This window comes from Larus michahellis, chromosome 15 (assembly GCF_964199755.1).
Source record: "Larus michahellis chromosome 15, bLarMic1.1, whole genome shotgun sequence".
Lineage (NCBI taxonomy): Eukaryota > Metazoa > Chordata > Aves > Charadriiformes > Laridae > Larus > Larus michahellis.
The window spans coordinates 9,804,711-9,828,175 of record NC_133910.1 but is presented as its reverse complement, the minus strand read 5'-3'; the positions used below and the strand labels follow the sequence as shown (position 1 = coordinate 9,828,175).

Sequence of the window (23,465 nt, the reverse complement as noted above, 5' to 3'; positions counted from 1 at the left end):
TTTTCTTAAATAAAAGACTACAGCTCGTCACTAAATTCAGAAGCGTTCACCCCCAAAAGCCCATGCATGCCAAATACGATGCAAAGTTACATTAAAGCAAACCTCTAGAAACAGAAAAAAAATTCAGCTGCTTAATGCATATTTAAATAGGATGTTTTTATTTCAGCCAAAATCCTGAAGTCCTTAAATGAAGTCTTAGAAAGAAAAAAAAAAAATGTGGCCATGAAAGTTTTTCTAGGATATTAAAATTACCAAGTTAGAACTCAGAATTAGATGAGTTGGACATTAGCTCTCAACTTACTAGGCATTCATCATTTGCAAAATAAAATAATTAAAAAGCACATTTTAAGTTTCATAACAGATTGCACTGAAAAAGGTAAACTAGAATTCCAAGCTACCCAGGAGATTTTGATGTGTGGTACGTGAACTTGTGGATTTTTTTTAATTCACTTCACTGTTTAGAACCTCAAAAAAGCCCACCAGCCCATCTGTGACACTTGTTTTGTGCTTTTGTCCGCCCTCTGCTGTCTGAAATGCAGAAAGTAGTCATCTGTGCTACAGAGCGCTCTACAGCTCTGTGCTACACACAATATTTGATCATTGTAGTTTCATGATTAGCTAGAAATCAAGTTAAGAAAAAAGGAAACGGAATGAGACAGACTCAGTGATTCTACATTAAAAGAAAATCACAGAAGACCTAGAAGATGCAGTCTTTCAACTTAATCAAAGGTTTCCATAAATCTGTGTGATGATATCCACAGCAGGAACAAGACTATGCAAACTATCTTAAAAGCAGATTTCAAAACAGTACTGGTTAAAATAGCCAAGAGAATTACTCTGTAAAATGGAATTGCCTTTCTGCTGGCCACAGGAGCTACATCCACGTGGATAATTGTACTGCTATTGACCTCCAAGAAGCGCCTTACCATACTTTGCATCCACATGAAAAAGTCTCTGGGTCACTTTAAAACTCAAAGTCCAGACCTTGACTTCTGGCCTTCTGAGTACTGTCTCAGCTTTCAACTTCGCTTCCAGACCTCAGCAGAAGTTTTTAAAGCTCCAGCTGAGTGAAAAGAATTTCCTTTTTCTCCTGTTCCTCTTCAATAACAAATCTAAGCATGTGATGATTTTCCACCTCCAAACCATTTTACCATGGCCAGACCCATAAAAATCTCTGATTGATAAACATGTGAAAATAATCTCTAATAATAAACAGTATCACTTAATTCTTATACTATCACTGAGCATAGCAAGACATACTTGAAGCTTGCTGCCATCCAACCTGTAATTTAAAAACAAATAAACAAACATTCTTTTTATGCCCATTTGCTTTTTCGGATCATTCTCACATTCTTCAGCATGTTTTGACCCATTCATTTTCCATGCAGCATCCTTTGATGTACAAATGAAGCAGAGAAGATTCACATCCACAATGGGTGCTGCATTCCTAGGAAGGGAGCAAGTGGATCCATGTAATGCTGATTTAAATTCTTTATTGTCCTCTAAAACCTACACTTGCATTAATGAAGAAATTTCATTGTCTCATTAGCTCACAGGAGAAAGAAGCAACAGGAATGAAGCCAAGAGTCCCAATTCATCCACTGCTGTAACTGCATGGAAAGTCTTTTTTTTTTTTTTTGGTTATGAGTTGAAGCAGAAGGCATTTAACTACAACAGAACTCCTCCATTTCTTCCTGGCATTCACTCAACATAAGGGAGCTGACAGCAAAGAACTCTTATCCAGGAGAGATCAAGGGACTCATACTACTCCTCATTCAGTTTTCTTTTAAAACTGTGTTTCCCTTTTAATTTGTCATTAATCAGGAAAAGTTACCTTATGTAACCAGACACTTCCCCGAAGGGAGTAACTCAGCACCACGACTGCATGGGCAGCAGCTACAGGCAGAGCCAGGGAAATACCTCCCTGTCTTCAGTCCCCAGCCCATCCCGCTGCATTGCCACAGCTAACAGTACTTGAAATGTCTACTAGAGAAAAGAAAGAATGAAGGAAGATACTGAGAAAACACCCGTCACCCTGCCTTCCACACAATTAATTTGTAATTTTAGTAGATTTCACAATAATTTCTCCAAATATTGAGCTTCTTCAGTGAAGGCCTGGTCAGCAGATCACCGCCGTCAGTATGATGCTGAAGTACAAGGCAATAAACATTTGGCATCTTCACCAGCCTAGTGCCAGCACAAATGGCACAGACACATTCATTTGAAACACACACATTAATCCAAAACACGCTGCATGGCATTGCTGCGTGCAACCCAGTGAAGTGAGAAGGGTCCTGTTCTTGATAGGTGTTCTTACATTTTGCAGCGTTATCCCTGAAATTCTCCTGAGGGGTCACATACAGAAGGTCCCCTTCTGTCACAGTGCTCGTAGGATGAAGACAAGTTCTTCTTGTTCTTACACTGCATTCTCTCACGTGAATAGCAAACCAGAGGCAACTGAAACAGATGTCTACAATTGCTCATAGAGGAAATTGTCCTCATTTGTGATTGCTTGAGCAATTGTTCAGTCACCTAGCAGGCTGTTCATACAGGTAACTCCAAGCTACCTTTACCTGGGCCATTGCTCTGAAACTTCCCATTTCCCATGAACAGGGAAAAAGCAGAAAGCAGAAGACAGACCACTGTTAAATTCGTTTAGAACAAGACAGGCCAGATGCCACGTGGAAATCTTCAATCCACAGAAGTTCTTAATTGAACTAATACACTGGTAGATATTAAAAGTGATTTTACTTGCGTCACTTCTTGCACCGAGTGTAAATAGAAAATTGCAGACTGTATTCCAACGTGTCTGTGGAAGGTCATCAAAAACTACTGATAGAGCCTCTTTGCCTATTTTATGTGAAACGCATTGTTTCCATCTTCCGCTAACAGTCTTTATTACGGCAAACTTCACAAAACCCTCAATAGGACAGAGTAAAGCTCATATGTACAAACCTCTAGGACGTGGAGAGCATCAGTGACATTCTCTCGGTTACCAACAGATGCTTTGTTAATAAAACTTGCATATACAAATGTCCACAAAATGTCTTAACAAGATCATTTGTGACAGCTAAAGATAACAGCTGCCACCATGCTATGTCATATCAAATTACTGCAAAGAGACTTTTTTTTTTTCCACATTGTTAAGAACATTGACTACAAACAAATACAGTTATCTACAGAGGAACTCAAAGTGCAAGATATTTTGCCTCACTTCTGCAGAAGAGCAGTGACTTTGAGGACCAGATAGGAAAATAATTTTGAACAGCTGGAAATTATAACTGCAGTGTGACACAGCAAAGTCAAACACTGTTTCCTAGAGCCAGCCAAAAGCCAAAGCACAGGCCTACCTTAAGATACAGAAGCAACACTTGGCCCCAGAAGATAAGCGACAGAATCCAAACCTCTGTTTGCTGTCAATGTCTGTAAGCACAAATGTAAAGTTCTGCCCGACTTGGTTGACTGCATGGCTGAAAATTAAAAGAGCAAAGAAGAAAAAATTAATGCTGAGCTAACTCTGTGTCAAAAGTATTTAGTTTAAGTCATTGAACCTACAACATTTCCTCTTTCAGCAGAGTTTTTTTGAGAAATTAACTTCAAGAGTATACACCCTCTAGAAACTTAAATATACCAGTTGCTTGGTGAGGGAGGAGGGTTTTGGGTTAGTTTTTTGGTTTTTTTCCTCTCCATTTTTTAAGTGTGGGAGATAAACATGTGTTTATCTCTAAATGAAATGTGTTTATCTCTAAATGAAAACGGTTATGACTATCAACCATCTCCAACGCAGTACACACCATACAAACCAAACCCACGTTCTCTCATATCTATTACTCTTCATATGAGAATTGCTTCACTCCAAGAACAAGGCAATGTTTAATAACATGCTAAGCTTCTTCAACACTTGGATATTGACTTCCAGAAGCTTTAGTATCCATCCACCAATTTTGCATGTATGCCAGATACATCACTTCAAAATCTTCAGCATGCCAGGGGACTCTCCTTTACACTAGCAGCGAGGCCATCAGTTAAAAGAAAGACTAGAATGGTGTGCAAAGGAAGAAAAGATAAACTAGAATCAAAAGGATACTGTGCTAAAGCCAGACATGACTATAAAAATAATTTTGTAGGACTTTTATATGATTTTTCAAAATTAAGAGTCATTTGCCTGATCTGTAAGATCTTAATGGCTCTTCAAGAACAGCACAAGTGAACTAATAACATTCTTAGTCGTTGGCTCCCACTCACACCAGAGTGGAAAGTATCACTATAGGAAAATTTGCCCAAATTGCAAAAAAACAGTTTTAGAAAACAAAAAAACCCACAACCAACAACCACCACAACAAAAATCAAAACCAGAAACAACACTAAAACCGAGATCCAAACCACACAAACAAACAAAACCCTCAAACTCCAGCATTTAAAATTTCATGTCTTTAAAAATACTATAATTCATATCCATATTTTATCACTAATAGGTGATGCTTGAAGGAGTAAGATAAGATCAAAATAAGATGCTTTACATTTAAAGCATGGCACTTTCCAAATGCTATTTATTAACCGAATTAAAGACATTCTTGAGATACTACCACATTTGTCTAAAGTTAACGAAACGCACACTGATGGTAGATTCCATACAAACCAAGCCCAATTCACCTCCCAGTTTGTAGAGATGTAGTTTTACTGTTTAACAGAAATTTTGACATTTAGTGGTGAAGCTGGGACTAATAAAGTTATTAGAGGACTTTTCATTCCAATTTTAGATCTATTTGAGTCCGCATAGTGATATAAAATTAACACTTATTTCAGGTTATGTTCTAGTTTATTATAGGTTTACAGAGAACACTGACTAGCATTTACATGTGTGTCTCTACAAGTCAGTCCTACCAATGGCAACAACAAAACCCATTAAATTCAAGGCCATTTAATTAACAGTCACGAGCCTGAGAAGTGAGCAAGTATTCTCTTCTGTGACGCCACATACAATGCCATAAACAACGTATGTGGGAGCTTATACACTCAGTGCCTAGAGAGAATAAAAAAGAAATAGACTTTCAGAAATAAAAGTTGGATCTGGATTGGAAAGATGTCACTGTCCAGGCTTAGAAATAACCATCCTTCAATGGATTCCAAACAGGGAAGGAAAACAGGCAGTGAAGAGGATGAAAAAGTGCTCCAAATTCACAGATGAACAAAAAGACAGATATTTAAAAGCATTTCAGTAGTCTGAGAATTACAGAGCCTAAAGTACTATCACCCTACCAAATTCTAAATGCCAACAGAGCAACCATTTCCATAAACCGCACTGAGCTGCTAGGGGAATACCAAAAATCCCTTCCTGGTGGTGTGTTCTATTTGTAAAGCTTGGAGGTAATGCTACTATGGTGATTTTAGTATGGTGTTTTAAAAGGGGATTATATGCTTAATTTTAACAAGGTTGAGGGCAGAGCATGTGTGAGAAATAGCACTCTAGCTGACAATTAAAATTATGGAACACGGGGGGAAAAAAATGCTTCGTTTGCAGCAGGGAAAAGCTTGTTTATTAAACAATTGTGACAAGTTGGTAAGTTCCTCCAAAACAAACCTAAAGATCCTTGCATTTATGTGATCTGCTGAAACTAAATGCGTCTGATAGGCCTTGCTCAAGTTTCAGTTGTCAATTCTTCACACGGAAGGATAAAATCCCCAACATAAAAAGTGCTTTTCCTAAGATCTTAATATCAATACTTAAGATTCTTAGCTCTATTTCCAAATGGGAAGAACGTCTGTTTAGAGCCTAACAGGTTGGAACCACCAAAAATTTCATCTCCAAATGGGCAGACAGAAGTTAGGGATGGAGGGAAGGGGAGAGAGGAGGAGTGACTTGTTAAAAATCCCCTTCCACTAGGGATACCCGACTGACAGGAATAAATCCTGATATGAAATTTGACTGAGGCCAAGTTTTCACTCCTGCGGTTGGAGAACTGCCTCCCTGCCTTGATCCTGCAACCATAACAGCAGAAAACTCATGGGCCACTGCCAAAAGGAAGGGGTGACTACTCCCTGGTGATTTTTGACCACTGGCAATATATATAAAAAGATTCAATATAAGAAGAATTAAGAGTCTGTATCAATGAGTGCCAAAACCTTCAGCACAGAGAACAACCAGCTATACAGAAGATTTTAATATGCCTCAAAACCTGGGTGTCCTATCATCATTTGAGGTTGTGATCTGGCAGAGGCAATAGTACATCCTCAGCTTTTTCCACATGCTTTATAAAATATGCAGCCTTAGAAGAGACACACATGTAGGTGAAGACTTATGTCCTTTCTCAGCGCTTGTTAAAGAAATACCACTGTTTAACACCTAAGTCAGAAGAGCAAGACTCAACTCAAGTGCCATTGAGCACACTTCTGCCATCAAGAAGTTTCCACTGAAAGCCTGGCATAATATTGCACATAACATTGAACGTAGTTACATAAATTAAATTTCCCCAAGTAAAAGTCCTGACAAACATTTTGCACTTAAGATGCACTGCATTTTTCTCTTTAGCATGGTCACATTAAATTCATTTGCATTCAGTGATATAAGACTGATTTTACCTTCTTGCTGAACTGGCAGGTTAAGTCCCACACACAGTTCAAAACTAAGTCAAATTTACATCATAGAGGAATGCAACAGTTATTTATTTATTTATATATACACCTATGCACACACCTCTGCGTGTGTGTGTGTGTGTGTGTGTGTCTATTTTTAAATCAAGAAGGTAAGTGGCACACACATCTTCAGCTGCCATATCCTTAACTTGGGACATCCTCTACCTTCTGGAGTATTTAAAGTCCATTCTTTATTTTAAATTATTAAGTACACTATGGGTTATAATCTCCCCTTTATGTTCAAACTGGTTGGCTTACAGTCTTTTCACTGACAGTCTGTGATATTCAGTCAAACAAGTGAATCCAAAAATGGGAATCACTTTTCATTATGTTCTCATTTGCACCCCATATGGGTTTTCAGTGTTCTATCTCTCAAAATGTTATATTGCTGGGGAAAAACAAAAAACAAGAAAACAAACAAACCCCATGGATACAATAAATCTACACATAATAAGCATAAATATTTCTACTAGAAACACATACATGAGAAAAATATATTTAAGTACTTCCCTGCTCCCTCCACTTAGGAAAGGAAAAAGATGATCAGCAAAAAGTGATTCCAAATTATAAGCAGTATTTGTGGCTTTTAAAGGTCACCTAAGTCAACAAGCACTGGTTAAGCAGCTCATGTTGACAGCCCAGGATATTTAAATTCTCTTTTTATGTACAAATTAGGTATAGCAGAGGCACTGGTAATAATAGCTGTCTCCAGCAGTGCCTCACCAATGTCTCTCAACCCTGATCCCCAGGAACCACCTGGAGGGTTGAAAGACCGTATCGTCCGTGTGACCCACTCTGGCTTTCGGCTGCCTCCAGCCCCAGATTCCACACCGGAGGACAAAGTGGAGCAGCAGTTTTATGTAGACTCCTATCTCCAGAGAAGCATAGTGAAATTTCATCTCCGCTCATAGAAAGTAGTGAACAGTATGTCAAGATAACTAAGAAATACCAGCTGGCCTCTGGGTGGGGGAAAAAAATGAAAATAATTTTTTTAAATTGAACAATGGCTCAAACAAGAAGTCGTATTAGAAATGGGTGTTGATTTATAAAGAAAATCAATTTCTACTGTAAATATCACAGATTGCATTGAAATAAGAAAAATATTTATAGCAGTTTAATCACAGTTAAGGTCAATTTCATCAATCAAACCCATTCAGTGTTAGCTGACCCAAGACAAGCGATGCTAGCCAATTAAAGGATGCTCGTAGATGACATGAGCAGTGGTGCATCCTTTCAAAATTTCAATGCTTTTTCTTTAATAAAACCATCAAAAATAACTCACAGTAGAAGCTAAACAAACAAACAAAACAAACCTAAAAAAGTTCGAGTTTTCTAAATTACAAGAATTATATAGTCTCAGTTCCCGTCAAATCCACTGTAACTTACAATTTTTCCCCAAGAAATCAGAAGCCACATTAAGTAGCCACCAAGTAAAGCACCAGCATTCCAACAAGATCAAGAGGCCTTTAAATGTAAAGCATTTAATTCATTATATTCTGGCCAAATTTTGGCAATTAATAAATACATAAGCACACAAAGCTTTGATATTAATATGCATATTTGACAATCACTACCCAGTTTCACAGAAGTAAACCAAATGCACTCTTACTGCTGCCACTGAACAGCTCAAACTTTTAAAACTTTCTTTTTTTTGATGGTGCCCATAAAAACCCCAGGAAAAAGTGATTCTAAGACTATAATTTGCACTTGGGTGCTTTAAATCACAGTCAAGCAGACAGAACATTAAGAATGGTATGGTTTTTATTTTCTACAGTGGTTTTATTGACAAGCTTATTTTCTTGTAAAGTTTGAAAAGCTAACACTACCTGTCCACATAGAAGGGGAAACAAAACTTGGTCAAAGTCTGTAGAACTTCCTGTGGAGAGAAAAAGAGATAATTTATACATCTATCGGGACCAATAAATCTAATATTAACCACATCACACAATTTCACAACTTTGCCCTGAAGAAATAAGAGACAGATGAAGAAATATGGGCTTTATCAATTACATGGAAGGAGTACCAGGCAGTCAATCATGTGAAATAATAAACATGATCAAACTTCATTAAAAATGAAAAATTAATCAAGATTCACACATGGGCAGGCAGCAGGAGCCATCCAGCAATTCTCCAAAGAGGAGGAGGAGGTTGGGTTGTTGAGTGTTAACACCTCTCCAGGGACAATCTCTGCCCTGACCATATGGAGCAGAGTGAATAACACCAAACCACATGGGCCTGGCCTGGCAGGACCACTTCTGCTGGCACAGCTTTTGCCTGTTACCTAGGAACAGAGGTCTGCGGGATTAGAGAATCCTTCCTAACATCAGCAACATAAATAACAAAAGATAAAGCCAATAGGTCTCATAGCAGGAATGTTTAACGTTGCCTACTGCTATTAGAAAGAAAATCTGAGTGTTGAAAGACTGATTAAAATAACGTGTATTAAAACTAATACAAATTGTTTAACCTACAAACCATTCTCTAAATGTTGTAAAACAGCACCATAGACAAACTTTTAAGTATAGCCTTTGCATGATTTCACATAAAAAGCATGAATATGAAAACTGAAAACATGATCAGCAGAGAAATGAATCATTTTCAACTTTACAACTTCAAACAAATACAGTCATTAAAAGAGGCAAACCCAGAAACGTGTTAGTTCCGAAATAGTTCTGTTCATAGACAAAAGTAATCCATTTACATTATATTGTTCTATAATATTCGAAATTTGGATTCTATAATCCACAACCCACCATAGAAGGTCTACCCAGTTTGCAGACCTTTACTACCAGCCGACTCATTGTTCATTCTCCTTCACACTTAAATATTTCAGGACCCGAAATGTGAACTATATTTCTGCTGACTAAACGACAAACCCTCTGATAAACTCAACACTTTTCTGACCACTAGAAATAAATTATCATCAATAGCTAAGTTGATGCTTCCTGCTTCATTTATTTCTAAAACCAACGCCATCATTCAACAAATAAACTACATCAATCTAATAACCTATTCAATGAAGCAGAAAACATATTGACTCCCTTGCAAGAACACGTTCCTCCTACATAATTCAAATAAGCACATCCCATCCTTAGCAATGGTTTCAGGCTCAACTGCTCAGACTCTTCTTTGGAGGTTTCTTGACAAGTAAAATGTGGCAAGTTCTTAAGATTTCAGGCAGAAACAGATACGGAAGCTTTGACTTCTTGACAGTTTATTGATAGATTATTTAACAACCTCCTGTTTTTAAAGAACAAGAAAGGATCTATTGAAGAATGCCACGTAAAGCAAAGAAGGATCCTCCTTTCCATTTCAGCAGGGAACTGGGAAAGAAGCTATACAGGTTTCAAACTAAACTCCACAGAACTATGTATTTTGATACAAAATAATGCCTTGATAGTAAAGGCCTCATTAACGTGATTGGGTTCATCCTTGTGCAGAATCTCACCGACTTCCACAAGGATTGACCGCCTGCTGAACAACTCTGATTGCTGGCGCACAAAAACTACATCTTGACAAATACTAACTATTACACAGTTGTCCTCTACCCACAATTGAAATCTTAATGTTTAAAATGTTAAAAAAACTAAACAACAAAACAACCACACAACAGAATTTTAAAAGAATCAAAATTATAATTGCAGGAGAGTGAAGTGCCTATATTTTTATTGGCCTTATCGATACAAATTGTCCTCAAAAGAATGACTGCAGGTCTATTTTTTAGAAACAAAGCCAGTGCTAACAGCTAACAAGTCATCAGTCACCTCAAAATGGCAGAATATATTCTCTCCTTTGTTTTGATGATTTAAATATTTACCGTAACTGCAAGTAAAAACATTCACATAACAAAACACTTTAGCATCTCATCAGTATTGTGTTATTATAGGATAATGGTGTATTACTCAGAACTTGCTTTGCACTTGTTTCTTGATATTTATGGCTTCCTAAGTACAGAAAATGAAATTTTTACTTAAAGAGGCAATATATTGAATTTGTATCACTATACATTGCCTTGTCTTTTAAAGAAAGGTTTTACTGTGGCAATATTATGTGGCTTTTATAATATTATCGGACATAATTGGACGCTCGTTATACAGCAATATTGATCTGCCTTGATTTACAACTAAAAAATTGAGACTAGTACAGCTTAACTTTTAAATTTTAACTATTAAAAAAATAAAACACATACAGAATTAGCTTTTAATTAGCAAAAATGCTAATGTTTTGCATGTAAGAAATAGAATTACTGTAGAACTATTCAATTTTTGCTCAACTTGCAAGCTCATTACTATACATGTAATGCTTTTTTTCTTTTTTTTTTTTTTCTTTCTTCCCTTTAAATACTGCTCAGTTTGAAAGATTAGCAATGCCTACATAACATGCAACTTCCTACAAGACCTCTTTAGGCGCGTGGTTACTTATGGCCTAGAAAAATCACAATTTTTTTACAATTTCAACCCAAACCCATAACTAAACCAAACCTAGAATCCCTCCATGTCAGCAGCTTATACTCCTTTTTATGTTTTTACCTGGCATAAGCCACCGAGGTAGTATCAATAGCCTGCTTCTTATTTTATTCCCCTGTGCCTATTTTCTTAAAGAAGAACCTACATAGATGCCTCTAAAGCAAAACACCCTAAAAAGAGGAAAAGAAAAAACCCCCAGAACAATCCAGCACACACAGCTGATAAGCGTAAATTACCCAGTAGCTGAAACCAGCGTCTCCAGGGTATCACATGCCGGTTTTCTGGATCAATCCCCAAGTTTATATTTTCACAAATCTTTTTACATGCAGTTTGATTTTTAACATTTTAATGAGCAAAAAGTGCATCTATAGCAGCCAGTCACCACAGTTAAAGTGCAGGGCATGAACTGTGTCCCTGGAGGGATTCAGCCCAGCCGTGTCACCGGTGGCTTTAGGACATACACCACCTGGTTCCTTGTCCCAGGGTTCCGACTCTTTTCATAATCAAAACACTGCTGACATTATAAACCCCACATGGGTTTTCTAAAATCCTTCCCAATCAATAAAGCCAGTACATAACTTATCGGAGACAACACAGAGCTCATTGATTTAAGTTTGGTTTCAGTAGCAAAATTTTCAAAATAAATGAGGCAGGAACACAGCGTTCAGCCCTTTTGTGTCACACGGCAGTTTCTGAAGGTGAGGCAGCCTGGGAAAGGATTCTCCACGCATGAGAGAGACCTTAAAAGCGTATGGAAAGCAAGGTTGTTAAATGCACACAACACACACTTGGCTTATGTCCTGAATTATCTATATATTGAGATGAAATAGTAAAAAAAGCTCAACATTGTTGAAAAATTTTGTATGTTCACTTGTGAATTTAATATGCAAGTTGTATCTTAAGCATTTTTTATTTTTAAACCTTTCACATTATGCCTCTACTTACAAGTCAATGGAACAACTTCAGAGCCTCTTAAATATACAGGATCGCTTTATTTCTCTGGTTCAAATGAACATCGGTAACAAATATCCCATGTTGCAGCTACAATTAAACAAAATGGCACTGACAAAATGATATGCAAATTGCTGCTCTAATGCAAGAACAACAGACTGTTGCAAACAATCCACTCTTCGAAAGACACACGACGCAACAGACATTCAAAGTGGAACAGCAACTCTAAGTAGAAGTTGGAGAGAAAAGAAATTAAAATACAGGCAGAGATCTGTGAAAAATGATGAAGGGTTGAGGCAAGACACTCAATTACTAACCAAGTCAGAGAAGGGAAACAAAACACCACAAAACCCAACAGGTCAGGGACCTGCATTTGGAAGCCTATTGGGAAACCTGAGGAAAACCAACATGAAGTTGAAAAGACTACCCAGAGTACAGGCCAGACCTTATTTCAGAAAGTACATCCATTTTCACAGGAAGACAATTCAAATATTACAAGAGAATGGAGCATTGCAAATAAGATGAGTTTTCCACGGAGAGAAGCGATGACTCGGTGATGGGATGAATGCTGTTCTATTCCCTGGGCCTCAAAGCAGAGGTGAAGGACAGGTGAGGTTGCTGTAAGTGAAACGCTAAACACAGAGGGTGGAAATACAAATAATTTTCAACTTATCCAGCTTGAAATACCATCTGAATCCATGAAACAAACATGAAATCCATCTTCGTGTGCAGGGACACGAAAAGAGTTTCAAGAACATGTCAAGAGGAGATCCTGGAAAGCAGGGAGGGTTGAGAAGAGAGGGGTGGCAGCCAGCCCTACGGGCCCACGGCAAGGAAGAACAGGGAACAGATGCCCACTTGACCAGCAAGCAACTATACAGGATTTTACTTCTGCTCAGAAACAGCATCAAATTTAAACATAGCAAAATGTTAACATAGCATAAAAGAGTGCTAAGACACTGCTTTAACTGAAGCAAAATATTATCCAATTATTTTGAAGTTTGGGTTGTACATTTATCTACCTTATAGCCACAAAATTGTAAATTGCTCTTATATTTAATTCATCTATTTGAATAATTTTAAGCTAACAATTAATTAAATTATCCACTGCAATGGAACAACAGGTTTAAGAATTCAAAATGGCTGTCAGCCCACCCAAATAACCACCCCAAACCTGGCACCAACCCCAAGGGGAGTGAAGGTACAGAACAATCTGGAACACCATGAATTCTGTTCGCTATGCAGAGTTGGTCAGAAATTCATATACATTTTCCTAGGAAAGGGAACATCTTTCTGCACAATAATAAGCACCTCAGTAACAAGTTTTGCTAACTATTTTTAACATTTTACAAAGCAACTACTTACAATGGACAGGAAAAGGTCATGTTTCACAATTGTATTTAAATAATAGAAATGTAATAAAGCAACGCCAGAACAAGAAATTCAGCCACTAACTTGAACACAGCTATGAGTAACAAACAGGGATCAGTACCTTTTGTGTTTCGAAAAATTAAACTTACAATTGTATTTATAATTAGTATCAGCTTATATTATCTTACATCAAATTTTCCTGAAGTTACTATTACAGATTATTCTCATCAATTAACACGTGCCAAGTAATTATGTAGTTAAAAATCAGGAGAAGCATTCCAATTCAGGCAGCTTAAAAAAAACCTAATTCTCAAATTAAACAGAAAGTATCCTGCACGCAGAGGCCAGTGTCACACAGCCACAACAAAAAACTGAGATTTTGCAAGATGATGAAGCAAAGAAAGCAACAAACAATAAACCTAAAAGCAAGATTTCTCTAGATTTCAAAGATACTTCTATTTTTTAAATAACTGATACAACACAGATTCTTTTAAAAAAAATATTGCTCACTGAAAATATGTAGAATTTCATCTTGCATTGATTTTCTTATAAAAATCTTTTTACGTCTCATAGCAGTACTGAACATTACTGATTTTTACAACGGCCAGAATATTTTAAGAATTAATTTTAATCAGTTCTTTAAAAGAACGTTCTACCCCCAAAAATCAGGAGCATAATTTGCTTAATAGCATTCATTTAAATTACCTATTAAACCTAAAACTAAACTATTAAATTTAGTTTTATCTCTACTTTTTTAATTCTATAGTATTCCAATACAACTTTAGAGCACTAGTTCATCCATTTGCTTAGCGTTCTAAAAATCCATTAGCTCTTTTTGAGCAATTATAAAGCTCAAATTAGAGTTTTTCTTCCTGTACGAGGATCAGAAGGGGAACGGTACCCAGTATGAAATAACATCATTTCATGAAGGTAACCAATTGTTCTCAGGAAAAATGCTATTTTTTAAAAACAAAAAAGCCCACAACACGTATATAATACACAATCCTGGTAACAAGAAGAGCATGAGATAAATAACATTTCCCAAGCATATTGAGGCCTGCTATCATTTAAATATTTTAAACGTACAAAATATGTGCACAGATGGGCAACTTTTCTACTTGCATTACTAAAAACATATTTCAAGATAAAGCTCAAAATCCCTGAATTTTTTAAACCTAATTGTGACTCTGTTTCTTAGAATTCACACCCCAAGGCCAAAGCTTTCCTGCCACCAGTCCTTCAAATCTGATTTGGACATTACACGGGAGGAGGCTCCCAGCCTCCCCGAGGTCTCACTCCTTTTACAACACACGCAAAACCAGTAGATAATGGGCCTACACTGAATTCGCTGCTCGGCACAGCTCCTCCTGGGACACAGCCCTAGCAGATGTGATAAAAACTGTGTCAGAGAAGTAGCTCCAGTTTTGCCTTAATGACAACTTCAACCTCTCAACTAATAGAACAAAAGAACAGAAACAACTATTACTTTTTTTCCAGTAGAAAAAAAATCTGGAAGTAAAGCTGAACTAAATATTTAAGCAGTTTTTCAAAGAGATCTCCTCAATAAATGTCTTTAAACCCCCTTCAATAAGATTAAGATTTAGTTTTAGTTATTTATTAACGTGGATTTTAGCTAACATGCAAAACATAAATTAAAAAAAAAAAAATCTACAGCTACTGCGGTAAGAAAAATTGTTCCAGTCTTAAATCACAAAGAATTGAAAAATTATACAAACAAGCATAACAAAATTAGGTCCAATTATGTGCATAAACATTGATCAATCGGTAAAGATAAGCAGTGTCAATATCAGAAAGCCAGAATACTAACTGCATTAAATATATTTTAAACATTTAGTGACTCAAAATATGGCATATTCTCACTTCCACATTTAGGAAAAATTCGGTGGGAGCAATTAGCTGTGAAAAGATAATGGCATACTTCTCACAGCGTATGTCAATTGCACAGGTATATTGCATCAAAAAGAAAGCTTTAAATATATACTTTGGTTAACATTTGTTAAATATTATAATTCTGGCTTAAGATGACTGGCCCTTTTAGACATTGTCGTCTCAAATGCTCTATTCAGCTACAACCGCATACCCACTTAATCAGCAATCATTGTTCTCCCAGGCAGGACTTTGTTGTCAAGACAAGCACTGAAACCTTTAAAAAATTTCAGAACTGGCATAAGAAAAAAGTGATCTTTGTCAAACAAGGACAAATTTATGCAAATCTTTTATAAACATTCACAAACATTTATTTAGCTTTTGAAATGTTGGCCTCATTTGAGAGCATGAAAATGAGGGGGAAGTGGGAAGATGCAAAGGACAGCTTAGAGGCTGGCACACTACATAAATATTCAGAAGGAAGATTATAGGATTCATGTTAGGCTGTCTTAGGTTTCTCCAAAGTCCACATAGAATACCAAAGAACAAAACTAACGAGAAGTAGAGCAGATGTTAGACAATGCAGCAGCCCTCTTTTCCACACTCACTTGGCTATACTTCGATGCTTTCATTTTTTCTTTCAATATGGTTAGGTCATTCAAGGATTCTCCTATAGACTCTGTATTGTGGCTACAGAGCTATAAGCTGGACCTCTGTCAGCTTTCCAAAAGTTCCCAATGAAAAGGCATTATGCAAATTCTACCTCTCTTACTCTCTTTCAGGAAAAAAAGCCTCCAGTCTGCAGTCATCGGAGTATTGGAAGTCCCAGCCTTCATTTCTGTATGGTTGTGTTTGCCTTAGGGCCATGCTGCTTGTTTTGACAGTGGATCCCCCCAGATAGTTGGGATTAGTCGAGCTTGTTTAGATAAACTTGAAATCAAGGCCTTCTCTAGGTAGACAGCTAGATGTAGCTACTGAGTTTCCAGCTGCCTTCTTCTTTCATCCCAAAACAACTGCAGATTCACAGTAGAGATCACAGCCACAGGCTATGTCACATACATAAGTACAAAATTAAAGGCTGCTAAAAGAAGGCTTTGTTAAGTCTTAGTGCTAAAATAAGGAATCTGTACTGTATAGTTTAAACAAATTATTCAAGAAGCACCAATAAAGGTCTGCAACGGATAGTTAACAAGATGTGCTCACAGAAGAAATACCCCGTTTACATAAATAGGCAAGATCCTGCTTCGTTAATCGCTTCTGTGCCATCCACTCTCCAACCTTTCTAAAAATAGATGCAAGTAAATACTCTAAAATAGTATCTGCTAGAATATCTGCAAGTGAGCCCTGTTTATCAAATACAAACTTTACGATCATAGGAGACTATTATGACGGCACTATTCCAATTACATTTTCAGTCATATTCACAAGATTGGGCCAGGTTTGATCTTTACTATAATCAGATAATGCAAACCATAGGAATTCATTCACACAAATATAACACGTTAAAAGAGAAGGGCCAGAGCTCCAAACCTAAATTAAAACCTAAAATAAAATCCTGCCCATCTAACTACGTTACAGCTTTATAAATCTGCATTGTAGTTCAGCCCCAAGAGGAGATGCATTTTTTTAGGGTGTAGGAGAAAAGAAAACAGTTTTGGCTTTTACAGATTCTTCTAGCTGGGTGCAAATTTTGATACGCACTTCTGCAACATCCAGGCCCAACAGGCGGGAATTGAAATTAAAGGAAAACTTAATCACTAGGATGTTAAAAATAAACAACCAGCAAAAAACCCCAAAGAAACAAAACAAACAAAAATCTTAGTTCAATTAATAGTAAATCTCATTAAAAATAAACTCCTGCCCTTTGCTCAAGAAAAAGGATGTGAAGAAACTTGCAATTTGAAACCAGTTTAAATAAAGACAGCAGCAGAATTTTATGGTTAAGAAGCAAAGGTAAGAATTTGCTGCCAACAACTTCTCTGCCTTCGTGCAAAGGACTTCAGTATCACTTTTCTGCCATTTCCCTATTACAGAAATTCTACCAGCTCTCGCTGGAAAATTAAGTCATTTCACTGACAAGATCTTTTATAGAAATTCAAAGCATGAAAAAGTGTGAAAGAATAACATTAGACTCCAATTTCTTCCTGCACTGGTTACCAAAGAGAATATTAGAGCATATACTGAATTCAGTTAGTCATTCCGTATCATAAATTCTCCATTAGCAACATCCTTAGCAGGAAATAAGCTACAGACTGGGAATCCTAACCAACAACTCAGCAAAATACATAATTCCTGAGAAGTAATGAGAAGAACAGTTTCATCATGCTATTGTGCTTAAAAGAAAACAGAAGGACACTTTTAGAAGTGTTACTTAAAAATTAAACATGACTGCCAAGAAAAACGCCACAGATATACCTGGCACGGTGTTACTAAATATCAGAAAACGATAGAATTCATGGATTTGCCTTCTCACAAAAGTCTTCTAATTGCTATGACCAAGATTCTCCTTTCTGCCGGAGAAAAGAACACGTAGCTGTGGACGAGCTTTAAAGCTAGATACTAATGAAGTCACTTAGTGACTCCGTTACACAGGTATTACCTACTTTCTGCAGCTGAGGAAACATTACAAAACTAAACAACTATCCCAAAGGGGGCAACAGCTGACCAAGTTTTAAAATTCAGGAGTACCCGTTTCTCAGACTTGCATTCACATCATACCCATCGGAGAATTCTCTAAAGGAGAAGGAAGGAGAAAATGATGATATCCGACGAGGACACTAGTGCCCCCGGGGAAAGAACTTCCCTAGCACTAAACTTTGCAGGGATGAGGAGCTGGTGATCACCTTAGATAACTGAAGGTTATCAGAGGATACGGCTTTTCAAATTTACCAGTATTTTCATTGCTCTTAGATTTCCAAATGTGAGAATATGCTAGAGAAAATAGTGATCAAAAACCTGAAAGCTATACAAACATTCATTAGCCGTGGAACGCAGTTTTTACTTGAAGAAAAGACAGCTGATATATACAAAGATGACTGACCTTAGAAACTTGAGTTTTCCAAGTATAAAGCTAAGAACTTTGGACTTCACTGGGTTAACGCAATATAATTTCCAACTTTTCTGTATTATATGCTACCAGTTCTACATTATTGCCCAGACACATGTGAAAATTTGAGTATGAGAACATGAATTAATCTATCGACCACCAACAAATCCCTTCTTTCAGGCTACCTTCCAATCATTCCCTTTAAAAATAAATTTAAAAAAGAACAAAGAATAATCCATACAAAATAATTTGGGAAATTCAATTATTTTATCATGCAATCTAAATGCTTTGCACTATACATTCATGAAATTATTCAAAAGTTATACTAAAACTAATAGCAAATATGCCAACATAGATCTCATGCTGATGGCTGTGAGAAAATGTAGTACCAGGAAATTGAAATATGTAAAAACTCAAAATTCCAGTTATACATAGTCTTATAGACTAATTTGCTTTCACAGATAAGGTAGTAAAGTATTAAAGTATATATACCTTCTGTAACTTGCATTCTACTATTTTCCTATGTTACAGTAACTTGGAATTCAGTGCACCTGCCATCTTGTGCTCCCACACTCGCTGCTGTTCCTACACACGTCCTCCATGCTGGGCACCTACGGGGCATCTACAGGGCACTCCACCCCTCCAGCCTTGTCTACAGAGGCACACAGAGGGGTTCGACAGCTGTGCAGATGACTACAACTGAATCCTTGTTATTACTGAAGTAACAAATCACCATCTGACTTCACTGAGAAACAACATTTTAAAACAAAATTCCTCCTCTGGAAAAGAAGGGCCAGATTATGTGCTCTTACAGTTCATCCCTGGGGGTGCGAGGTGCAGAGCAGATAAAAGGCCATGCCTACTCTGACGTAAGTATCACACATAGTAAGACTCTCTAGTTAGGAAAACCCAAAAACATTCTATTTCCATCCACACCACCCCAAACTCTAGGAAGTCCCTTTGCTGTCAAGAGTAAATCATGGAAATCTCCTGCCGCCTTGGAAATGAACACAAAGGGATAGCAATCTTCTCGAATTCTCTCTCATACCCTTTCCATGCACCAGCACCTGGCTACAAGAACTCAAGATGATCCATTTAGAAGCACAAGCTGTTTTGTCTGGTTTGATGCTCTTTTGCACGCCACAGGATGCTCTGCAAATAAAAAATACACTTTTATTTCCCACTTGCTTTTGGTTTTTACAGCACTTTCCGTGAAGCTTTAGCTTCTTTATCACATTTTTCTAATGCATCTGTACACTGGGGTGCAGGCAGACAACTTGCGGGAGCAGGAATGCAGAGAACTGTTTCACCCTCCACGTGCTCAGGAAACTCTGACGCATTAAGGACTACTTTAGGAGCAACAAAACAACCGTTCCCCTTACTTTGTTAAAACAGTACAGCTACATCAATGAAGCAACAGAAAACACATTAAGGGGGGAAAAAGCCGCAAGACCGAGTATTATCAATGCTCATTTAGTAGTATGGTCTCAAAAATAGTCTTCGCCATCATCAGTTCAGATTTCTAAGCTAGATAACTAAGTCATCCCACTAAATTCTGATTTAGAAGTGATCTCTAATCAACTGAGAAATTGTTTAACTACTTTATGACTGTTAATCTAAAGACACGGCATATCTGAGACTGATTTGTAACTTAATCTTAATGACAGCACTTACCTGCTGATACTTATTTTAATCATGATTCAAAATAATTTCTACTGTTTGCAAAGGAGAGTTTTTCCCAGTATTCCTGTACACGCAAACATCAACATAATCAGCCACAGCCAGGAAGGCCATTACATGCATTGAAATGCGCTGACATCAATTTTAATCTGCCTATACCCACCACATTGTTAGGTGCTTGAATTTTATTTTAAAGCAAACAAAGCTACTTCCTACATATTACAAGTTTTTAAACAATATTTTTAAAATCGTTTATCAATTGATCTATAGAATTGAATGGTTCAGGAGACTGAAACAAGGGAACTTTCTAAACTATTTTGATAATGACTGGCTTAACAAACCAAAGTAGGATATCACTGCATACGCATCGTCCATTTTAAAGAAACCCATCTTTACTTGAAGTGAATATTTTATAGTTTTATCAATAAATTTAAACATAAGCGATAATGATTACTCACTTTAGGCCTGATCTCACAACCTTTACTCACACGAGTAGTCCCACAGGATTTTAATGTGACTACCTCAACGAATAAGGGTTGGCAGGACAGGTTTTAAATTATTCATATATTCACAGATTTTTAAGACCAGAAGGGACCATTATGATCATCTAGTCTGACCTCTTGTATAACAAAGGCCATGCCATTGTATCCAGTAATACTTGCACCCAGCTGAATAATTTGCGGTGAAATCAAATTGTGTTTATTGAACTTCCAATATTGATTCAAATTTTACATGAAAGAAAACTGAAATTGTTTAGAAAGTGGTTTGAACTGCATTTCTCCACACTTGAACTCAATTACTCCTCTATTTTCTAACTTCTGGACACCGGCTTTTGACACGGCTTTCACACGCAGACTTTCGAGTCCAACACTATCTCAGGTACTTTCAGGCCAAAATCATGTCACCTCCTGGGCTCCTTCCAAAGATTAATTGGCAATTAATTACTATCTGTTTTCTGCACTTTTACCACTCCTGCCCTACACTGTGATTTCTGAAATACAGATATCATGACTGGAAAAACATTTGGCTAATGTTATCAGTGATGCACCAAACAGGGAAAACGGCATCTCCATCTCAGGTCTTTCATGGGCAGGAACAAACGGTGCAGCTGCTCAGATTACCAGCTTGAGGACAAGAGGGAAAAAAAAAAAAAAAAAAAAAAGAAATAGTTTTCAGTACTTTCTCACTCAGCATGCCTTAGACTTCAGGACTAACTTTTTTCAGGGATACTTACAAAGACTTACTTACTATTTCCCCCTGCGCAAATCCACTGCAATGCCTTCTGTAGCCAATCACCAAGTAGTAGCAAAATAAAAACACAAAATAAAGAAACCTAGAATGCTACGATGCTATATGAAATTATGTGCAGATCTGATGGATTACCAAAACCAGCTATTCTATTAGTGTTAAATAGACACCCTGGCTGAATTCTCTTATCGTAGAAATACTTACCTGCTATAATCCTTAGATTTACTAACTGCAATTCTAAAATGGAACTTGGATGAACAGATTATGTCAAAGGTTCTATTAAGATGCAAATCATCTTTGCCACGTATTTCTCTATGTTTGCAATTCTATCTAGCAGAAATGTCTTGTAATACACTTAGAACCAGGATAGTATACCCTACACTGCATACACAAAGACATTACATTTGAAGAGGTTCTGCATTTTTTATACTACTTAAATGATACTAGAGAAGCACATAAAAGACACAAATAGAAATACGTGAGAAAAACTGACCTCTCACCTACTTGGTCTAAGGAAAAGGTAATGAAAAAACAACTTGTAACATAGGACAAGGAAGATAGAACATGACAAAGCAAATGAGAGATATCTATTTTCTTCACTTTCCTACATTAAAGGACATACATCTGGTCTAGAAAAATACTCTGAATTCAGAAAATACTCAGTTCTACAGTCAAAGCCCATGGTTTCGCCCTGTCTACTACCTCTCAGGACTTGCACCAAAGAATCCAGTTTGTCCTTACAGGGTAAGTGGTCTCCAGAACGCACCACTGCCCAGCACTGCGCTCTCTGCACGCAGGGTAGAAGGTGACCTCCTTACCCACTGCCCAGCCCGCTCGCCCGCCCCACACAAAGGTTTCATTCAGGCTGCTATTTTACCGCTACCTACTCAACAGGGGTCACTGTGCAAGGAAAATGTTTATAACTATCCTACGTTAAGTTTTACGAGGCTTTCACTTAAAAAGACTCCCTGTATGAATGCAGTATGATAGCTCTATACAAACTGAGACTATCAAATGCTTCAGGAGTGAGTATCAAATACTTCATATGTTTACTATTTACACGGCCTTGGTTTCACTACAAAGTAGCTTTCAGAACACTACAACCACTTTTCTAGACTTTCTAAATGACTAATTACTCAACCTTTCCAATTCAACTTCTTAGTCTACTCTTGAAAGGATAGCTATTGTTTTAAACTACTCTTAAAACAGGTTTTCTCATGCAGTGTACGCAACCTGTAAGGCAAAAGCTTTATACTAGGAATACTACGCGCAATTCAGAAATATCAAATTGGATTATAGTCATCCCTGTTCAAGCAACTAAGTCCTCTTAGTGCACAAAGATTTTGCAAGATAGGGGGGTTTATGCTCCATTTATGGCCAGTACTGTGTAAAATATTCTCCAACCACACAAGTCTTACAATGACACAAAGAAAGGCTGCTTTTTATTTTTCCTTGTGTGCAATGTTTCTACAATGCTCATAGACTTTGTAGAAGAAAGACCATTAGTTTCTATATAAAGACTGCCATAAAAGTTTTATAGTTTCTATAAATGTGTAAAGATTGTTGGTTTCATCATAAACTCTGTCTCAATGCCAGTGGAAAGAAAAATTACCAGCAGAATAGAAGTAGCAATCTGCATAAGTACCAGCTTGCAAGCATGCATACCTCAGTCATTCTTGTAGTAATTAACTGATACATACAATAGTTCATCAAATTACAGACAAGTCATCATACCCACTTGAAGCAGCTCACAAATGGGAACTATCACCACATAATTTTTTCTTTCCCTTCCAGATGAGCTATAAAGATTAAAACAGCAAGGGACTGAATGATGCACTATTCAAAAAAGCCATTTAAAAAATATACTGCATTTTACAAAATTGTGTAACTCCTGCTACACCTTCCATTGATTGATTGACTATATTCTATTCTTATATATTTATACATCAACTATTTGCTGAAACATTCTTTCTGATAGAAGTTCATATATTTCAAGAAACTTCCCTGTATTAAAATTAGTCAGCCCCGGATCTTGGGATTAATCTTCAAAAGAGTGGACAGCAAAATTCATACGGTGACAAGGGTAAAACCAACCTGGTCACAGTTTGTTATTTATAATATTCCAATAGCACAGGATTTCACCTACAAAAAATTAACTTCATTACTACAGCTTTATTGGGAAC

The 23,465-nt window shown here is 37.0% G+C and overlaps 1 protein-coding gene across 11 annotated transcripts in view; it reads right to left on the bottom strand.

Annotated features, from left to right (window-relative positions):
• The window catches only part of DENND1A (DENN domain containing 1A), a 206,363-nt gene that overhangs the window by 143,813 nt on the left and 39,085 nt on the right, over positions 1-23,465 (bottom strand). For 8 of the 11 annotated variants that reach the window (XM_074608948.1, XM_074608937.1, XM_074608947.1 and 5 more), the window contains exons 4-5: positions 8,460-8,509; positions 3,351-3,470 (exon numbers count right to left, since the gene is read on the bottom strand). The exons of 1 other annotated variant lie outside the window; for it this stretch is intronic. In XM_074608948.1, coding sequence (XP_074465049.1) covers positions 3,351-3,470; positions 8,460-8,509 — 170 coding nt within the window. Of the gene's footprint in view, positions 1-3,350; positions 3,471-3,555; positions 3,645-8,459; positions 8,510-23,465 lie in introns of those variants that run through there. 2 more of the 11 variants (XM_074608943.1, XM_074608945.1) reach the window with 2 other exon arrangements.